Consider the following 15,569-nt stretch of genomic DNA (forward strand, 5'->3'; position numbering starts at 1 on the left):
AAACAAGTAAAGACTTTTAAAAATTGTTTATAGGTCACATAAAAGCTATGTGTTGATACATATTCAATAAAGGGCTTTTTATGTCACTTATTACATTCATTTTTATGTTAATTTATTACAAACAATTTCTAAATACGTACGGGTACAGGATATTTTATTTATTTTTATTTTATTCATTTTGTTTTTAAATTTATGTAGTAGTAAGCTTTGAAAGATTAAAATGTCTCCTGTCCTGCAACAGAACCACTTCAGGGACCCTGAGGTTAGGTGGGTGGGGGCTTGAAGTGACAATAATAGTAGTGGAGCAGCAGTGGGTGGGTTATCCTCACAGTGCAGAGGTTCAGCTCTAGATTTAGTAATAATTGTGTATGAACCATGGACTACCATTCTAAAATGCAATTAGTATTAAGAGATACTTTTTTTTCCAGAGTGTACCATCTTAATACAGTTTACTTTTATACACAAATATCCTTTTTTATTTATTTAAAATAAGCAAATACAAGAAAAAAATGAAAGAGGCATTGACTGCTTTCCTATTTCCAGTTGACAAATATCAACATATTTGAAATGCACGGACTTTATCAACGGAAATTTTGTAAACATTATCAAAGTAAATGAAGTAAATTCTCTTGACCATAGTTACAAAAATTCTTAGTCTCTCGATCTGAGTTTTATTTGATTTACTTACATAAATGCAGCTTTTATTGGTTTATGTTGGCTTACTTGACTCAGTTGGATGGAAAGTTTATCTGTAATTGACATAAATGCACTTGACAATAGACCAAAACTTTTCTTTGAGTGTATGCAACTTAATGTGTAACTCATAAATTGTATCTCATGAGAAGTTAAATACAAGGAGTTTATTTAATATGGACAACAATTCCCATGTAGATTTTTAAAGGCACTGTAACACAGCTTGTAGATTCAAACATCACACATTCCTTGTATTATCTATAAACTCTTTTCTTTCATACATATACATATACAGTATAAACACACTGGAAAATATACAACAATAGAAGTGTTAACTGTAGTAATGATATTTATAAAAATACGAAAATATAGCACCTTATATAACATATGTTTGTATTAGATTTAAATCTATAATCATACACAAAATACTTTGCAGCAATGTTTTACAAACATGTTACATTCATTAAATGAAACGGTTTTATAAAGTCAGAGCTTATCTCTCCCCTCTTCCCTCCCTCACCAGCTCTTCTTCTACACCTCCTCCCTCTCTTATTTTTCTGGCCTCCTTCTCCGCCTCCTCCGCCTTCCTCTTCTCCTCGATCTCTGTCTCTGTCAGCCACGGTCCTCCCAGGTAGCTCAGGATCTCCTCGGGGCTCCCTCTGTGTTTGGGCTCCGGGTGGAGCAGCTCCTTGAAAAGAGTCATCACCAACGGGCTGAGGCCCTCAAACTGTGAGGGCGGAGGGTTGTCCCTTTGGTTCTCCCTCATGATTGTGTAACTGTCCTCCTCACCTCTCCACTCACCATCCTTCTTCTTCTCCTCACGGTCGAACCACTCCTTGAACCTGCGGTAGCCGCGGTCGTCATGGGTGCTCTCCTCCCAGGGGAAGCAGCCAGTTAAGAGGCAGTAGATGAGTACACCGAGGGCCCAGCTGTCAATACTGGGCTTCACTGTTATCCAGATGTCCTCTATCCCCTCCTCAGTCCCGTCCCAGTCCTTCTGAGCCTTCTTGCCGGCCTCCACCTCAGGAGTGCAGAAGGGAGATTCGTACCAGACGGCACGAACGGTGGAGCCGATGGCCCGGGTGAGGCCAAAGTCGCCCAGTTTGACCCAGCGACAGGCGCTGTCACACAGGAAGATGTTCTCAGGTTTGATGTCACGATGAACGAAGCCCAGGGAGTGGAGATGTGTGACAGCACCGCTCAGCTGGGCCATCACCCTCTGGACACACTCTTCATCCACCCCGACCTGAAAAAGGAAGACAGGCTGGATCAGTGTCTCAGCATCAGAAAACCTATTATCTATAACTTTAAGGGAATACTTCACCCACAAAATTACCATTTGTTTTCAGTTAGTCATGCTGTGCTAACATCTGGCTTTTCAGTGAGAATGTGTATGAGAAGCAAAGATGCGCTGTCACTAATTACCCTCCGTTTCCTCCTGAGCAGCGCTAAAACATTGATACAATACATCTGCATCAAGTTTGAAAGAGGGACTAAATGAGTAAGAGATACATAAAGAGAAGAAACCACTGAAAAGTTTTCAACAACCCCTGTCCATGCTGCTGTCTACTGTTTACATGTTCTCTTGCCTGCCTACCTGCCTGTGACATCACACGGACACACCAACAAAACAACCCCCACACGCAAACACAAAAGCTGACTGAAAGGCAGACTCGTCTGGTGTCTTCACTGGCAGTGGGAATGCAGTATTTAGCAAGTTTACCTGTGTTTGAGAGACCGGCATGCATGCTCTAATTTTGGTTGGAAAGCGGTTTTACATGCACATTGGGAGCGCTTCCTAAACTACATCAATGGCAAAACATGGAATTAACCATAATTTACAGCCTCTCTTATATGGCAGTTGATCTCATCCTCTGCCAGGAGCTCCCACATCTCATTGTTTTCCAAATTTCTGAACATTTATGCTCACTCTTCTTCAAGTTAGCTGCTTACTGTTATCAGTTGCTGGTTAAATCTCCCGTAGTGGAGAGTACACATAACATGACGTCAAAACATCATGCATGTGCTGCCCCATCCTGCCAGCTGTCCCGTTATACAGACATAATTTATTGCTTTTACTACATCTGCTTCTGCCTTAAAGGCAAGACAGCTTTGTCCTCCATTTCACAACTACAGTGAGGTGGAATAACACATGAAATTTCCGCTCTGAAGAGGCAGTGTAAAAGGCTTATGAAAACCTCAGCAGCTCATGTTATAGTGCTTTTAAAGAAGCCATTCTGAATAATACGTACCCTTACTTTTGATGCTTCAAGTACTTTCTGCTAATAATACTTATGTACTTTCACTTAAATAACATTTTGAATCCAGGACTTTGACTTGTAGTGGAGTATTTTTAGACCGTGGTATTTCTACTTATGTTTACGTACCGTTTTTCTGCAAAAGCTTTCTCCCCTAATTTAACTGATTTACAAATGGCCATTGTGTGTGCTAAGTATTCCTGTAACACATTTTGTATTAGATGTTTGGTCGGAACATGGCTGGCTCAAAGACAAACAAAATCTGCGTCAACAAGGTGGTTGGTGACGCTCGTGGAAACCCCTGCTTAACTTCATGTTCTCCCATGTAAACAGGGTGCCCTTATCCTTATCTGTACTCTATTATGTTACTGGCATTGACACAAACACAGAGGAGGGTGAGCTGGAAGCCTTTATCAAGCTTGTCTCAAGTTTTTGCTGACAGAATTGGAGCTCAAAAAGAACAGGGTCAGCAGTTACATTTTCCACGAAATTGCTACGAGAAAGCCACACTGCAGACATAAAGCATACGTACCTAATGAATTTAGCCCATTAAATTAAAGGCCTTTTACATTTTTCAAACCTACTTGAGTGCCTGGACTTGGATTTTTTTGTGCCATTTTCTTTTTTTTGGCCAAAAGTTTTCCTCTTATTTTGGACATTTTTCCCTTCCATGAGCACCGGTGGTTTGAGGGACACCAGCAGCACTCCAGTCTCCTCTCTCTCTCATAAAGCATACGTATTTGAGCCTTTGAATGGATGAAGGGAAATTAGTAGAATATAAATGTAGAGGCTGCATGCAAACATTAATGCAAGCTTTTCTTCTGCTCAAGCGAAAGGAAACACACTCTTCTTCAACAAAAAGCATGGGCATACCACGCAGGATATTATTAGCACGTTTCATGCCACAAATTAGCTGAACTGACCTCAGACACTATCACACTGTAGAGGTCGCCATATAAACCGGCTTGCTGGGCAAAGACATAGTAGGACGGCGTGGAAAAGAAGATGCCAAGAGCTTTTGTCAGAGAAGGATGTGTGCAGTAAGAAAGGGACAGATTGTATTCACGCAGAAAGGAGGTGAGCGAGGTTGACTGACGAGGGAAGAACTTCAGAGCCATCGGGGTTCCTGGAGGGAATGAAGCGAGACAACGTGTTACAACATCTAATCAGCTTTAGTCAAAAAGCTGTCATCACTGATGGAATGCGATCGATGTCCATATATTGACGCCGTGAACAAATATAACTATCCCTTTGGGGCGACTCTGTTACACAGCAACACCCCAGTTGCAGCAACCCAATCTCAGAGAATGTCCCAAAGCACTTCATTACGGCAACAGAAGCGCAGAAGGTTAAGTGAACACCATGAAAAGACAGATCTGTCATCACGTTAGTGCAGCGCTGACCCTGCGGGACGTGTGTAGTTTCTTCATTAGAAAGAAACTTGACCCCAAGGGAAATGTGCTGCAGTAGAGATTTAACATTTCACGCATCTCGGATTTTAAAAGCACAATCAAAGCGCCTAATTACAACACAAATTTGAACATTAGTTTCAGACTGAATTTAGATGAATATGACCTTTAACCGTGAGTCTTGCACTTACCCCGCTTTCTGTGTACGGCTAACATGACCTTTCCATAGGTTCCCTCTCCCAGGAGCTTTACCACCTGGAAGTGCTCGTATACCTTTAATGTAGGAAGGGACTGCGCCGACAGGAAACATCGCTCGTCAAGTTCCTGAGCTGCTGCAGCCTGAACACACACACACACACACACACACACACACACACACACACACACGCTCAGTGTTATTGCATGAAGCCTTAAGATGCTGATTGGTTCAGTGGAGAAAGAGGATCCACAGCCTGACCTGCAGGTGTTGATGTTGTTGATAGATTTCTTCACAGAATGAAGTCAGAAACTGTTATGTGAACTTGTTACATGACTTGTTGCGTAACGAGGATCTTGCAACTTTACATCTCGTATATCTCATTAGTCGTAATATGTCATTAATACTGTTCTCTGTTCGGGTGGGATTTGCTGTTTTCTTGAAGATCATTTCTTTGCTTGCTCATGTACAGTGCTTAAAGGAGTATGTCACCCAAAATATGACTATTTGTATATCAGTAAGTCATGCCGTTTTAACCTGAATTTGTGATGAAAACTTTGTTTTTCTCATTCCTCCATGGGAAACAGCAAGCAAATGATTGCACTGGTTGATTAGGGTCCACATCTAACAACAGCAAAACTATATCAAACTCTCATGCAACTTGTCCAGAATAATCCAAGCCTCATTTATCCAGTACTTCCCAAACACATGCATTTTTGCAAAAACCATGTTATTTATTTAAAACTAAACTCATCTGTGCTCTCCTTGATCCAGACTCCAATACTAAGCTTTTTAGTGAAAATGTATGCATTCTGTAAGCACTGACCATATGACTGAATAAATAGGGCTTGGATTATACTGCACGAGTTGTGTGAGAATTTGTAAACAGATGTTTTGATATAGTTACCAGTGGTGTAATGTAATGAATGAATAATACTTTGTTGCAGTACTTACGTAATTTTAGGAGTATCTTTACTTTACTTGCTGTCATATATTTCTTTCGACTTCTGCATTTACTCCACATTTCTAATATAAATGCACATTTTTGCTCCATTTTTTTCCCCCGAGCATTTTTGTTATTTACAACAAAATGGGGAAGGAACGGAGGAAGGGACAGGCTGCCTTAAATTTTAAGATGACTGAATTTCACAAGATAAGTTGAATCATTACAAAATTAACTCAACTTGTATTCACAAATTCAGTCAACTTAGAATTTTAAGGTAGCCCGAATACAAACTTTTAAAATTTAAAACATATAGATTATGTTTACAGTGTAATGCATGCTCCATTAGTGGTGTACATGTTATGAAGAAATAAGCATCATGATTCTCAAAATTCTGACTGCTTTTATTTTTTTTCCATTAATAGCATTTAGTTGTACTTTTACTTTCAATACTTAATTAAATTTAATTCAAAAAAATACTTAAGTACAGTGAATATCAGATACTTATACTACTACTACTTATACTACAGATACTACTTAAGACTTTTTCTCAAGTAATATTCTTATAGGTGGGACTTTAACTTGTAACAAAGTCAATTTCTGTACTTTTACTTAAGTGTGGTTACTTCATCCTCCACCGTTTTAACTGTTGTTAAACGTGATCCCTCATCAAACAGTAAATCAATATGTTTATCATTTCCCATGGAGGCATGTGAAAAAGTTTACTTCACGACTTCAAGGCATGACAAACGGATTTACAGATGGTCATTTTGTGGGTGAACTATTCCCTTAAGAACCATCCACACGCCATCCCAGCATGCATCTGTCAGAGATTAGTGGAACGTATTCTGTTATGTTATCAATTTCTGCAGCTCAGGCATGATCCTTATCGTCCTATGGACGGAATAAAACTTCAGACGTCATCAACGCGATGTCTTATCGGGGCGATCAGAACATTTGGCGCCGTCACTCAGTTTCCACCATCGTTCACATCCATGATGACTTCCTTTGAAGTAGATACCTCCCCCACATACCCCGACAAATTAGAAAGGCTGTGAACTATTAGCACACACAGCTTAACACAAAAGATAAAGAGATAACATATTTTTACTTCTGACTTTCCGCACGTTGCGTAACAGAGCTTGGAGTACAACAAATTTGAGTTTTAATTCAATTACGCCTGTTACATCCCTGCAAGCAACATTCTTGGTGGTCTTTGCACTTACATTTGTGCGTTAAGATAATAAGCCTGATAATGATCATTAACATTTTCCAATCACTGATAAATCCCTGATTGTGAAAAGAGATCAAGCGGTGCCATGTGACACTTTAGATTCACTTATGAGTTATTTGATGACAGCAACTTAAAAAATGTATGCCAGTTATGAGTTATTGCAAATGCATATGATGTGCTGCCAAAAATAGGACTGCAGGTTTCAGCCAGTCTGAGGGTCCTTTTTGGCACAGATGTTACCAAGACAGATCTATTTTAAACAGAGTCAATGATGGACAGATTAATCATGTAAAGACTGATGCTGCTCCTTAGGTGCACCGATAGGCTCCAGTTTGTTTTGCTCTTTTTATACTACCTGTTCAAGGCGAGCATATTAGGCTCTCAAACCGCCTTATTGTTCTGAGTAAAAGGTATGACTGTGGTATGAGGGACAGAGTTTTCATGCCTTAAATCTGTAATGGAGGTAATAAAAGTGTAGAATTGACATCTATGTATAAGGGATAGCTGGTTTTGACAGCGTGTTATGCGTGTGACTGGCTACGGGGAGTTAGCAGCAGTTGGCAGCTAAAATTGTGAAAATAATTTGTTTTTTTGAGCTCCTTACACTCCAAGCAAAGAACAAGATCAGCAACCATATAACAGGGATGGTAAATGCATGTTGATACAATGTTTTGCCTTTTTTTTGGTAAAGAAAGCACTTCCCGACACATGTTTTTTATGTCACACTGGAGGCAGATGCTGTTGTGTTAAATGTCATTCCCCCCATGCTTTTTTTCTTTTGCAATTGTCAGCATGCTATCTTAAATCACCTGCTGGAGCGATTTGATGCCGCTGTTGTTTGGTTTTGTGTAAAAATGCGAAGGCGATGCAAAGAAGGGACTTTGTAGTGCGATCTCTGTGTAAAAAGCTACTGTAACTCACAGGCTGAGTGCTGCATTTAAGAGAATTTCTGAATACAAAGAATGTTATTTCCTGGTAACATGAAGAAAAAAGTTCTCTATTTCTGGCTTTTTTTGTCTTTATTTGATAGTACAGCTGAAGATTGACGGGGGAGAGAGGAGAGAGAAGAAAGACGATAGCCTACGCAGCAAATAGCCGCAGGTCAAATCAGAGCCACTGCTAAAGAGTGGGCCTTTATGTAATACCTGAGGTTATTGACGCATCAGCATCAGAAGAATAGACAGAGAGATCATCTACATGTAGTCGTCTTGATAGTGTTGAAATTAAAGCACAGTGTTAAACTCCTGAATTTAAATCTCAGTTGGCTTCCAGTCACAGCACTGTTAACACATGTCAGGGTTATCACGTTAATACATTCTTCAGCCGCTCTTCATTCTGCTCATGCCTGAAATAAAATTAATATTATTTATTACTTTTTGAGTTCTATCCAGATCACAGTTTAACTGATGCATTCATCATCACAGATGCAGCCGAAACATTTGTTGCACCAGCAGATATTTGCCACGTCCCTGTGAACTGAGGTGATTATTTATCAAACCCTATCAGTTAATGACCCCTTTGCACAAAGCGACAAGTGATCTGAGATTTTAAAAGAGGCTCTGCATGAGCAAACGTCATTAGCAAATTTGAAGTCTGGTGCAAGCACTCGACATTACAAGCTGAAAATCCTCTCAGCAACATCGTTTATCAAACCTTTGCAGCCTCGCAGTAATTTTGTAATAAAAAGCCATCAATGCATTTGTGGCATTGCTGCATGTCGTCTCATCATAACGCTGCAAAAACACACATGTAATATGATCATTAAAACCCCCTATGTTTGCACACACAGGAAATAATTGCATTTAAGCACATTTTTGTTTGTTTGTAGCACAATGTGATGGTTTTATGAACGTGACTTGTCATTTAAGTGTAACATTTTGCAGCTTGATTCGTCCTCACAGGAATAAAGTGCATTACTTACTGTCATTTTCAGTTGGTTGATCTCTGCTCACTTTGTCTCGACTCTTTCAGCATCTAAAGACTCAGACTCCTGGCAAGCTGCAACCAGCTACTGGAGCTCAGCTGTTTGCCCTCTGCTAGACTGATAATTCAACTGGAATTGAAGTTGATATTTTTGCTCCAAGGGTCCATGCAGTAGCACAGCAGCTTTATAGAGGAGGCTCATAGATGTTTACTGGAGACCTGGATATTGGCTGTGTGCTTCTCCCCAGGAGACACACACACTGAACTCTCTCCCTCTCTTTCCTACTCTTGTGCCAACTCTCTCTCTCTCTCTCTGTCTCTCTCTGCCTCTCCTGCTATGCTGGCAAATATGCGTGAACCAGCTACAAGGCATTTCAAACCTCTCTCTCCCCAGTGTGCCCCCTCTCTCTCCCACTACAGAACAGTGTTAATATCCCACCGTTTCCAATCTGTCAGTCAGCCCGACCACATTAACCCGTCGCTCTCCTGCCCCCACTCTCCTCAGCTGTCACTCACTTTCTGCAAATCCAAATACACTCTCTCCTCCTCCTCCTCCTCCTCCTCTTTCCATGTCGCTCTTTCTCACCCTCTCAGTCAGTCTGAGTCAGGAATTCCCCCCACTGTGTAAGATCCCTCGTTTAATCAACAGGTATGCTGGAATGATCGGAATAAGCCAACAAGCTGTACCCATGATCCCTGAATGTTACTGGGATTACAGGGTACAGTTAAGCATGCTATTTTATTGTTCAATATCACCGTCCTTTTACTGCCTTTTCTTCTTATCTAATTCTGCAGGTGGCAAATTCAGTGCTGGACATGTAGTGCATTCGGTGTCCAAGGCAAGCTTCCCCTGCCCCCTAATTATCATGTTTATTTTTAACTAGAACAGGAGCTAATGAGAAATATACACCGATAAACAACTTAGCTAACAAACAATTATATTAGATAACTAGCAAACAACATGGGTGGATTATTAGGCACAGCACAAATATGCAAAGAGCCCCACGACCTCTCTCACAAGACTTTTGGTTTTGTTTCTTTTTTGGGGGGGGCTTTTTAGTTGGTTCGTGTCTTTATAGAGTTGTTTTGTCTTTTTTGTATCTTCAAAGAGATTTTATGTCCTTTTTGTATTTTTGTGTCCATTTTAGTCACTTTGTGTGTCCTTGCAGTAGTTTTGTGTCTCCCTGTGGTTGTTTTTTCTCTCGTTGAGGTCGTTTTGTGTCCATTTTAGATGATTAGTGTCTAGCTGTGGTTGTTTTATGTTTTTGTAGTTGTCTGGGTCTTTTTGAAGCAGTTTAATGTCCTTTATAATCTTTTTTTTGTGTGTCTTTCTGGTTGTTTTGTGTCTATTTGTAGTCATGTTTGTGTCTCTTTGAGGTAATTGTGTGTTTTATTGAGGTAGTATAAGGTATCAATTTGTATCTCCTTGTGGTTGCTTTGTCTTTTTGTAGTTGTTTGGGTCCCTCTGAGCTAATTTAATCTTCTTTGTGGTCATTTACTGTCTCCCTCTAATTGTTTTGTGCCTTTCTGTAGTTGTTTGTGCCTCTTTATATTTGTTTTGTTTTTTTGTTTGTTTTCTTAAGGTTTTTTTTTTTTGCATTTTGTGTGTCTCTTTGTGGTTGTGTTGTGTCTCTTTGGTGTACTTTTGTGTCCTGCTAAGGTAATTCAGCATCTCTTTTAGGTAATTTTAAGTATTTTTCTGTGGCTTTTGCATCTTTTTGTGGCTGTATGTCTCTTTTTGGCCATTTTGTATCTCCTCATGGTTGTTTAGCATGTCTTTGTTTTTTGCATGCTTTTTAGATATTTTGTGTCTTTTTTTCTTGTCACTTTGTGTCTCATCTTCAGTTGGTGTCTCCTTGTGATTGTTTTGTAGGCTATCTCTTTATGTTATTTGAGGTAATTTTGTGTTTCTTTGAGGTCATTGTTATATCGTTTGGTTGTTATCCATGCATCTTTTGTGGTTTAGTGTCTCTTTCTAGTTAGGTGGTGTCTCCCTGCAATTGTTTTGTGTCCTGTTTTAGTCATTTGTCTCTCTTTGTGGTCATTTTTTGTATCTTTGCATTAATTGTGTGTCTTCTTTGGTAATTTTGTCACTTTGTAGTCATTATATGTCTCTTTGTGGTTGTTTTTTGCATTTCTTTGCAGTTGCTGTTTTTGAGTTTTTCGCTGATCAAGGCTGCGGGCACCCTGACACTTTGGGCCCTTCAGCCCCTGGGCCCCTGGGTCTATGCCCGGTACGCCCGTTCAGTCATCCATCCATGACAAACGATAACAGAATACTGTACTTGCAAATATTGTCCTCTTCTTATTTTGTTCTGCAGATTGCTTTTGTATTTTAATTTTACCTCACTCAAATGCTCTCCTCATGCACTCCACTCCACCAACTCCCTTATGTTTTTTAATGTCCCTATAAGAATGGACCAAATCCATTTCATTTTCCCTGGACATCCTCATCCTCGTCTTCGAGGTGTTAATCTTATTATCCTTATTTATTTCTTAAATTATCAGACAAACTGTTGTCCCTTTATAGTGCACTCTCTTGTCATAAAACCCATCGTGCTTTACTTCTTTCCAAGTGCATATTAAGGCCAACCATCACAGCCATGACATTGCTAACAGCTGAAACCTTGTCTTGCAAAACACCTTTGCTGTCTACATGCCAGCTTAGTTTCCTACAGCTGCACCTCAGGCCTTTTCTCTGGCTCCCATGGCCTCGACACCCTCCTCCTCTTTCTGTCCACTCAGATAGATTTCCCTTGGTACTACATACTACAGGACTATTATTGCCACTGGCTCAATGGCTGCTCGTTATGTAACACAAACACTGGCTGCTATCACAACAGCCGGTCATTGCTCAGGTTACTACCACTGCTGCAATCATGGGGGCTGCCATGACCAGCGTGTACTTCCATGTTTGTGCTTGCACCATAGGGTCCTTTGGCCCCTGCTGTGACAACCTCTCCATGGCCAAAACACAACTTTCATCGCTTTCACGGCACTGATGCCAAGAGAGTGTCACTTTCATTCACAAATGCAGGACGTAAAACAGACACATGCAAAGCGTAGACACTATGCACACAGTCATACAAATATGGAATCAGGGAGGGTCACAGGCTCGAGAGCCCACACTTAGGACTTTGCTGACAGGTACTGGCAAGTTACATAATGTACACCTTTGCTATTTGATTACACCTCCATATTTTGAGTGCTTTTGACAACTTAAAAAGGAAATTGTTTATACTTATCCTACAGATGAAGTGGTCTTCTCTTTCAGTTCTTGAACTCTTGCACTCTAGATATACTGTATTTAGAAATATGTGGTATGCTGCTGTACAACTAACATGATATATCAACTGCAAAAAGTATGGAAGTTGTTTTTCTTCTCTTTTAAAGATAGAAACAAGAAATACATTGATGTAATATTTAATTCCAGGAAATCATACTTGTTTGTAATTAACTAAATATGTTAGTACTCAGTTTCTGGGAAGACTTTGAAAGCTTTGCTGGAGGAAGTTGAGCCACAGCAAAGCTACCCGAGGGAGAAAACTAGTTTGTTTAACTAAAGCTACCCAGTAAAAGTAGTTCAAACTACTTTGTAAAAATGGAACAAATTGACAATGTACACGTGATACAAAATTATATAATATAATACAAAAATAATCAAATGCCAGCATTAAATGACAGCATTGGGTTTTTGTAAAAGTTCCCAGTTGCTCACAGGTCAAAAACTCTCCATGTTAAAGTACAAGCACTGTCAGCTTTGGTGTTATACCTCTACACTGTCCTTCAGTCAGACACCAGCCTTTCAGAAACTAGAGGCAGGTGGTGGGAGCATTTCACCACGGATGATGACTCGGTTAACCATAGTAACTTCCAAAATACATACATAACAATAATCAATACCTATTACTGTGGTCATAAAAGGTTGTTACAGTAAAACAGTAATTGTAAAATACAAAAAAAACATTCCTTTGTAGTTTCAGTAGTTTACTACACAAAAATGAAAGATAGTATAACTACTAGAATCACTATGCAAAGATGAGTCTAGTTGAACTACCTGCTTGCAACTGCAAATTATAGTTTAAATTACTAGTTCATTTACATGTGGTTACCTACCCCCTAGCACTATAAGTCCTATAGTTGTAGGTCATGCATTATTTCAGTTTCCTGGTACATGTTGTAAGAGTGGTGCAATGAAATAATCAACACTTCCCAAAAGAGGAAGAAGCAAAAAAAAAAGAAACTTCAACAGTTTGCAAATTATATTTAAAAAAAATAATCAGAGAATCAGAGTTGTTTTTCTTCGTATGTACCTAATAACACAAATTACAAATATGAATGACAATGTTGAGAATTCATTGTAAAACAAAAACACCAGTCCAAATTCAAATCATTCATTCATCCTCAGTGAAGATAACATGACTTATTTGACAAAAAGCTACACTTTTGAGAGACCGTGAACATAATATGTTGGATGCTGTTCTAGTTTTGAGATGATTCAGCTCGAAGTTTAAAAGTTCAGTTATTTATTGTCAAATGAACAACAGGTACAGGAGTAGATGTCATTGCCACTGAGAAACTTGAGTCACAGACTCCCTCAGGCAATGCAATTTAAACTTGTATAATAATAATGCTAATACTACTACAACAACTACTACTAGTACTACTACTAGTATGATGATAATGGAAATGATGATGGTAAAAATAATCATCTAAATATAAGTTCATAAAGTAGTGCAAGTTTAAATAAAGGATAAAATAGGAAATATAAATCAGTGTATAAATCAAGTATATGCATGTCAGAAGTGTAAATAAATATGTATATACAGATGTGCAAAGAGTTTAAGAAACATTGCAATATAATGTCAAGTGACAGTGACCAACCTAAAAGCTAAACCTGCATGTAGCCTACAGAAGCACAGACATCTATGCACATCTTCTTGATCAGATTTGAGTGCTTAAGAGGATATACTAATCCACTAGTGAATCTGGGAGAATTATGGTTAATATGTGCATCTTTGTTTTCTTTTTTTTTAACCTTGAGGAAATGAATGTATCCTCCATCCAGAAACTGTTTATCTGAATGATTAGAATAGCAGACGCATTGAGTTACCTTGAGTTTTAGATTTGATGTCACACTGCGAAACATTGATTCTGTGCTCCTGCACGAATCACCAACTCCTCTCTAACACAGTAGGGCCAGTGTGAGCATGAAGGAAATACTGTATAAAGTTCCTCTGTGACATAACAGTGGAACAACACGTGTCAAAATAGCTTTTATGTTCGCTCAAATCACCTGCGTTTGTTTGTTTGTCTGCATGAGATTAGTGTTTCCAAAGCAGTGCATGGCAGTTATATAGTTTGCTTGAGTCATGCTGCAATGATTCCTTCAGTACCCTCCTCCCCAGAGAGGAGGCAAAGATAAAAGGATAAAGAGATGGAAGATAAAAGGGGGGTTTGTACCTCACATGCGCCCCAGCTGTTACTGTGTTGTTCTGATCTATGAGGCTTACTGTGTATTATTTATGGATCCAGTGACAGGCTGCTCTGAGGGAAGCTGTTCTGGTTTCACTTGTTGTCAGAGTTAATTAAATGATGCCTCTCTGTGGACAATGTGTGCTATTACATTACAGAGGGAAAAAAAATGAAGTTTAGAGAGTGATTTTGGATTTCTAGATTGATCTTGATTTAGTTAAAGTGCTGTAAACTTAAATTTAAAGGTTAAATATATGTTGTTTAGGTTTGTAGGTCTTGATATGATGTGAACTGGGGGTAATAAATCAGCGGGCTGCTCATGTGTTTCACCACGCAGTACCCCAGACAAGAGGACTTTTGTTTGATAAGAGGTCATATGGAGAGTCTTTGTGGGAAAAAATATGGTACATTTATAACTATTTGTGCTAATGATAATTTTTTAAAATTATGTAACCTCCAGCTCCAGTGCCTAAATGGCAAACATGAATTAAAAAGGACACATGTAGATGAGGATGATTATAAAATAGAGCTGCAACGATTAATCATCATTAGTTGTCCACTATTAAATTAATCAGCAATTAATATGTTGATTGATTAATCTGTTCAAGCAATTCCTGAAGAAAAAAATAAATACAATGTATTTGATTCCAGCCTTTAAAATGTGAATATTTTCTGGTTTTATTAGGTATAGTTCAAGATTTTTTTGGAGGGAGAAGCAGGGGGCACAACCCCCTTAATATTTACAATAAAACCATGAAAGTAGCAGAAGACTTTTATTTTGACAAAATTAAATACATTTACACTATAAACTGATGCAGAAAAGGCACAAGTTGCTGCACAAGAAGTCACAAGGATGCAGGAAATACAGCATACAGCACTCAAACAGGAAAGGCAGTGTGCATTACATGCAAAGACAGTGTCAGCACTGGAGGAACTTTTCTAACCTCAGGAAGCTATTTTTATTCATTCATTTTTAATTTAAATTTTCACCAAACCTTATTTGAAAACGTTGCATGGAATTGTTAATTTGTATCTATCTATCTATGATAGATATAAATGTATATATATATACACACGTATATACGATTAAATTGCAAATTTAATTGCCTTCTCCATATGTTTTTGAAAGTAATCAAGCCAATTTGCCAGGTTTCAAAGGGTTAAACTATAAAAAGGAAATACAGAGGACCATGAAAGAGGATGTGATTTCTGTCTCTTTCTCAGACCGTAGATGTCATTTAAATAAAAAGGAAATTAGTCCAGAAGACCAATCAAAAGTCGCGTTCCTAAATCTCCTCGGATGGTTTAAACAACATCAAAACATCGTTTTCTTTGTTTTATTCATTTGGGACTTTAATTTAGGCTGTTAAAAAGTCAATTAATTATTCATGAGTCTTCTACTACCATCCCAGGAAAACAAAGCTACAGGGGGTGCGGT

General features: G+C 38.8%; 1 protein-coding gene across 1 annotated transcript; it reads right to left on the reverse strand.

Moving 5' to 3' along the window:
* Window positions 1-867: 867 nt before the first annotated feature.
* sbk3 (SH3 domain binding kinase family, member 3) lies at window positions 868-9,079 on the reverse strand. The gene is made up of 4 exons (XM_042490431.1): window positions 8,655-9,079; window positions 4,552-4,699; window positions 3,875-4,077; window positions 868-1,939 (listed from the first exon to the last, which is right to left on the reverse strand). The coding sequence occupies exons 1-4, from the start codon at window positions 8,658-8,660 to the stop codon at window positions 1,187-1,189; spliced, it is 1,110 nt and encodes a 369-aa protein (XP_042346365.1). The 5' UTR covers window positions 8,661-9,079; the 3' UTR covers window positions 868-1,186.
* Window positions 9,080-15,569: the final 6,490 nt, after the last annotated feature.

The sequence above is a fragment of the Plectropomus leopardus genome, chromosome 7 (genome assembly GCF_008729295.1).
Source record: "Plectropomus leopardus isolate mb chromosome 7, YSFRI_Pleo_2.0, whole genome shotgun sequence".
NCBI lineage: Eukaryota > Metazoa > Chordata > Actinopteri > Perciformes > Serranidae > Plectropomus > Plectropomus leopardus.

What these genes read in the sequence shown, in the direction of transcription:
- sbk3 (XM_042490431.1), bottom strand. An exon ending in AGCCGTACACAGAAAGCGGG is followed by an intron (nt 4,078 to 4,551) that starts GTAAGTGCAAGA and finishes CATTCCCTCCAG; the next exon opens with GAACCCCGATGGCTCTGAAG. An exon ending in ACAGTGTGATAGTGTCTGAG is followed by an intron (nt 1,940 to 3,874) that starts GTCAGTTCAGCT and finishes TTCCTTTTTCAG; the next exon opens with GTCGGGGTGGATGAAGAGTG.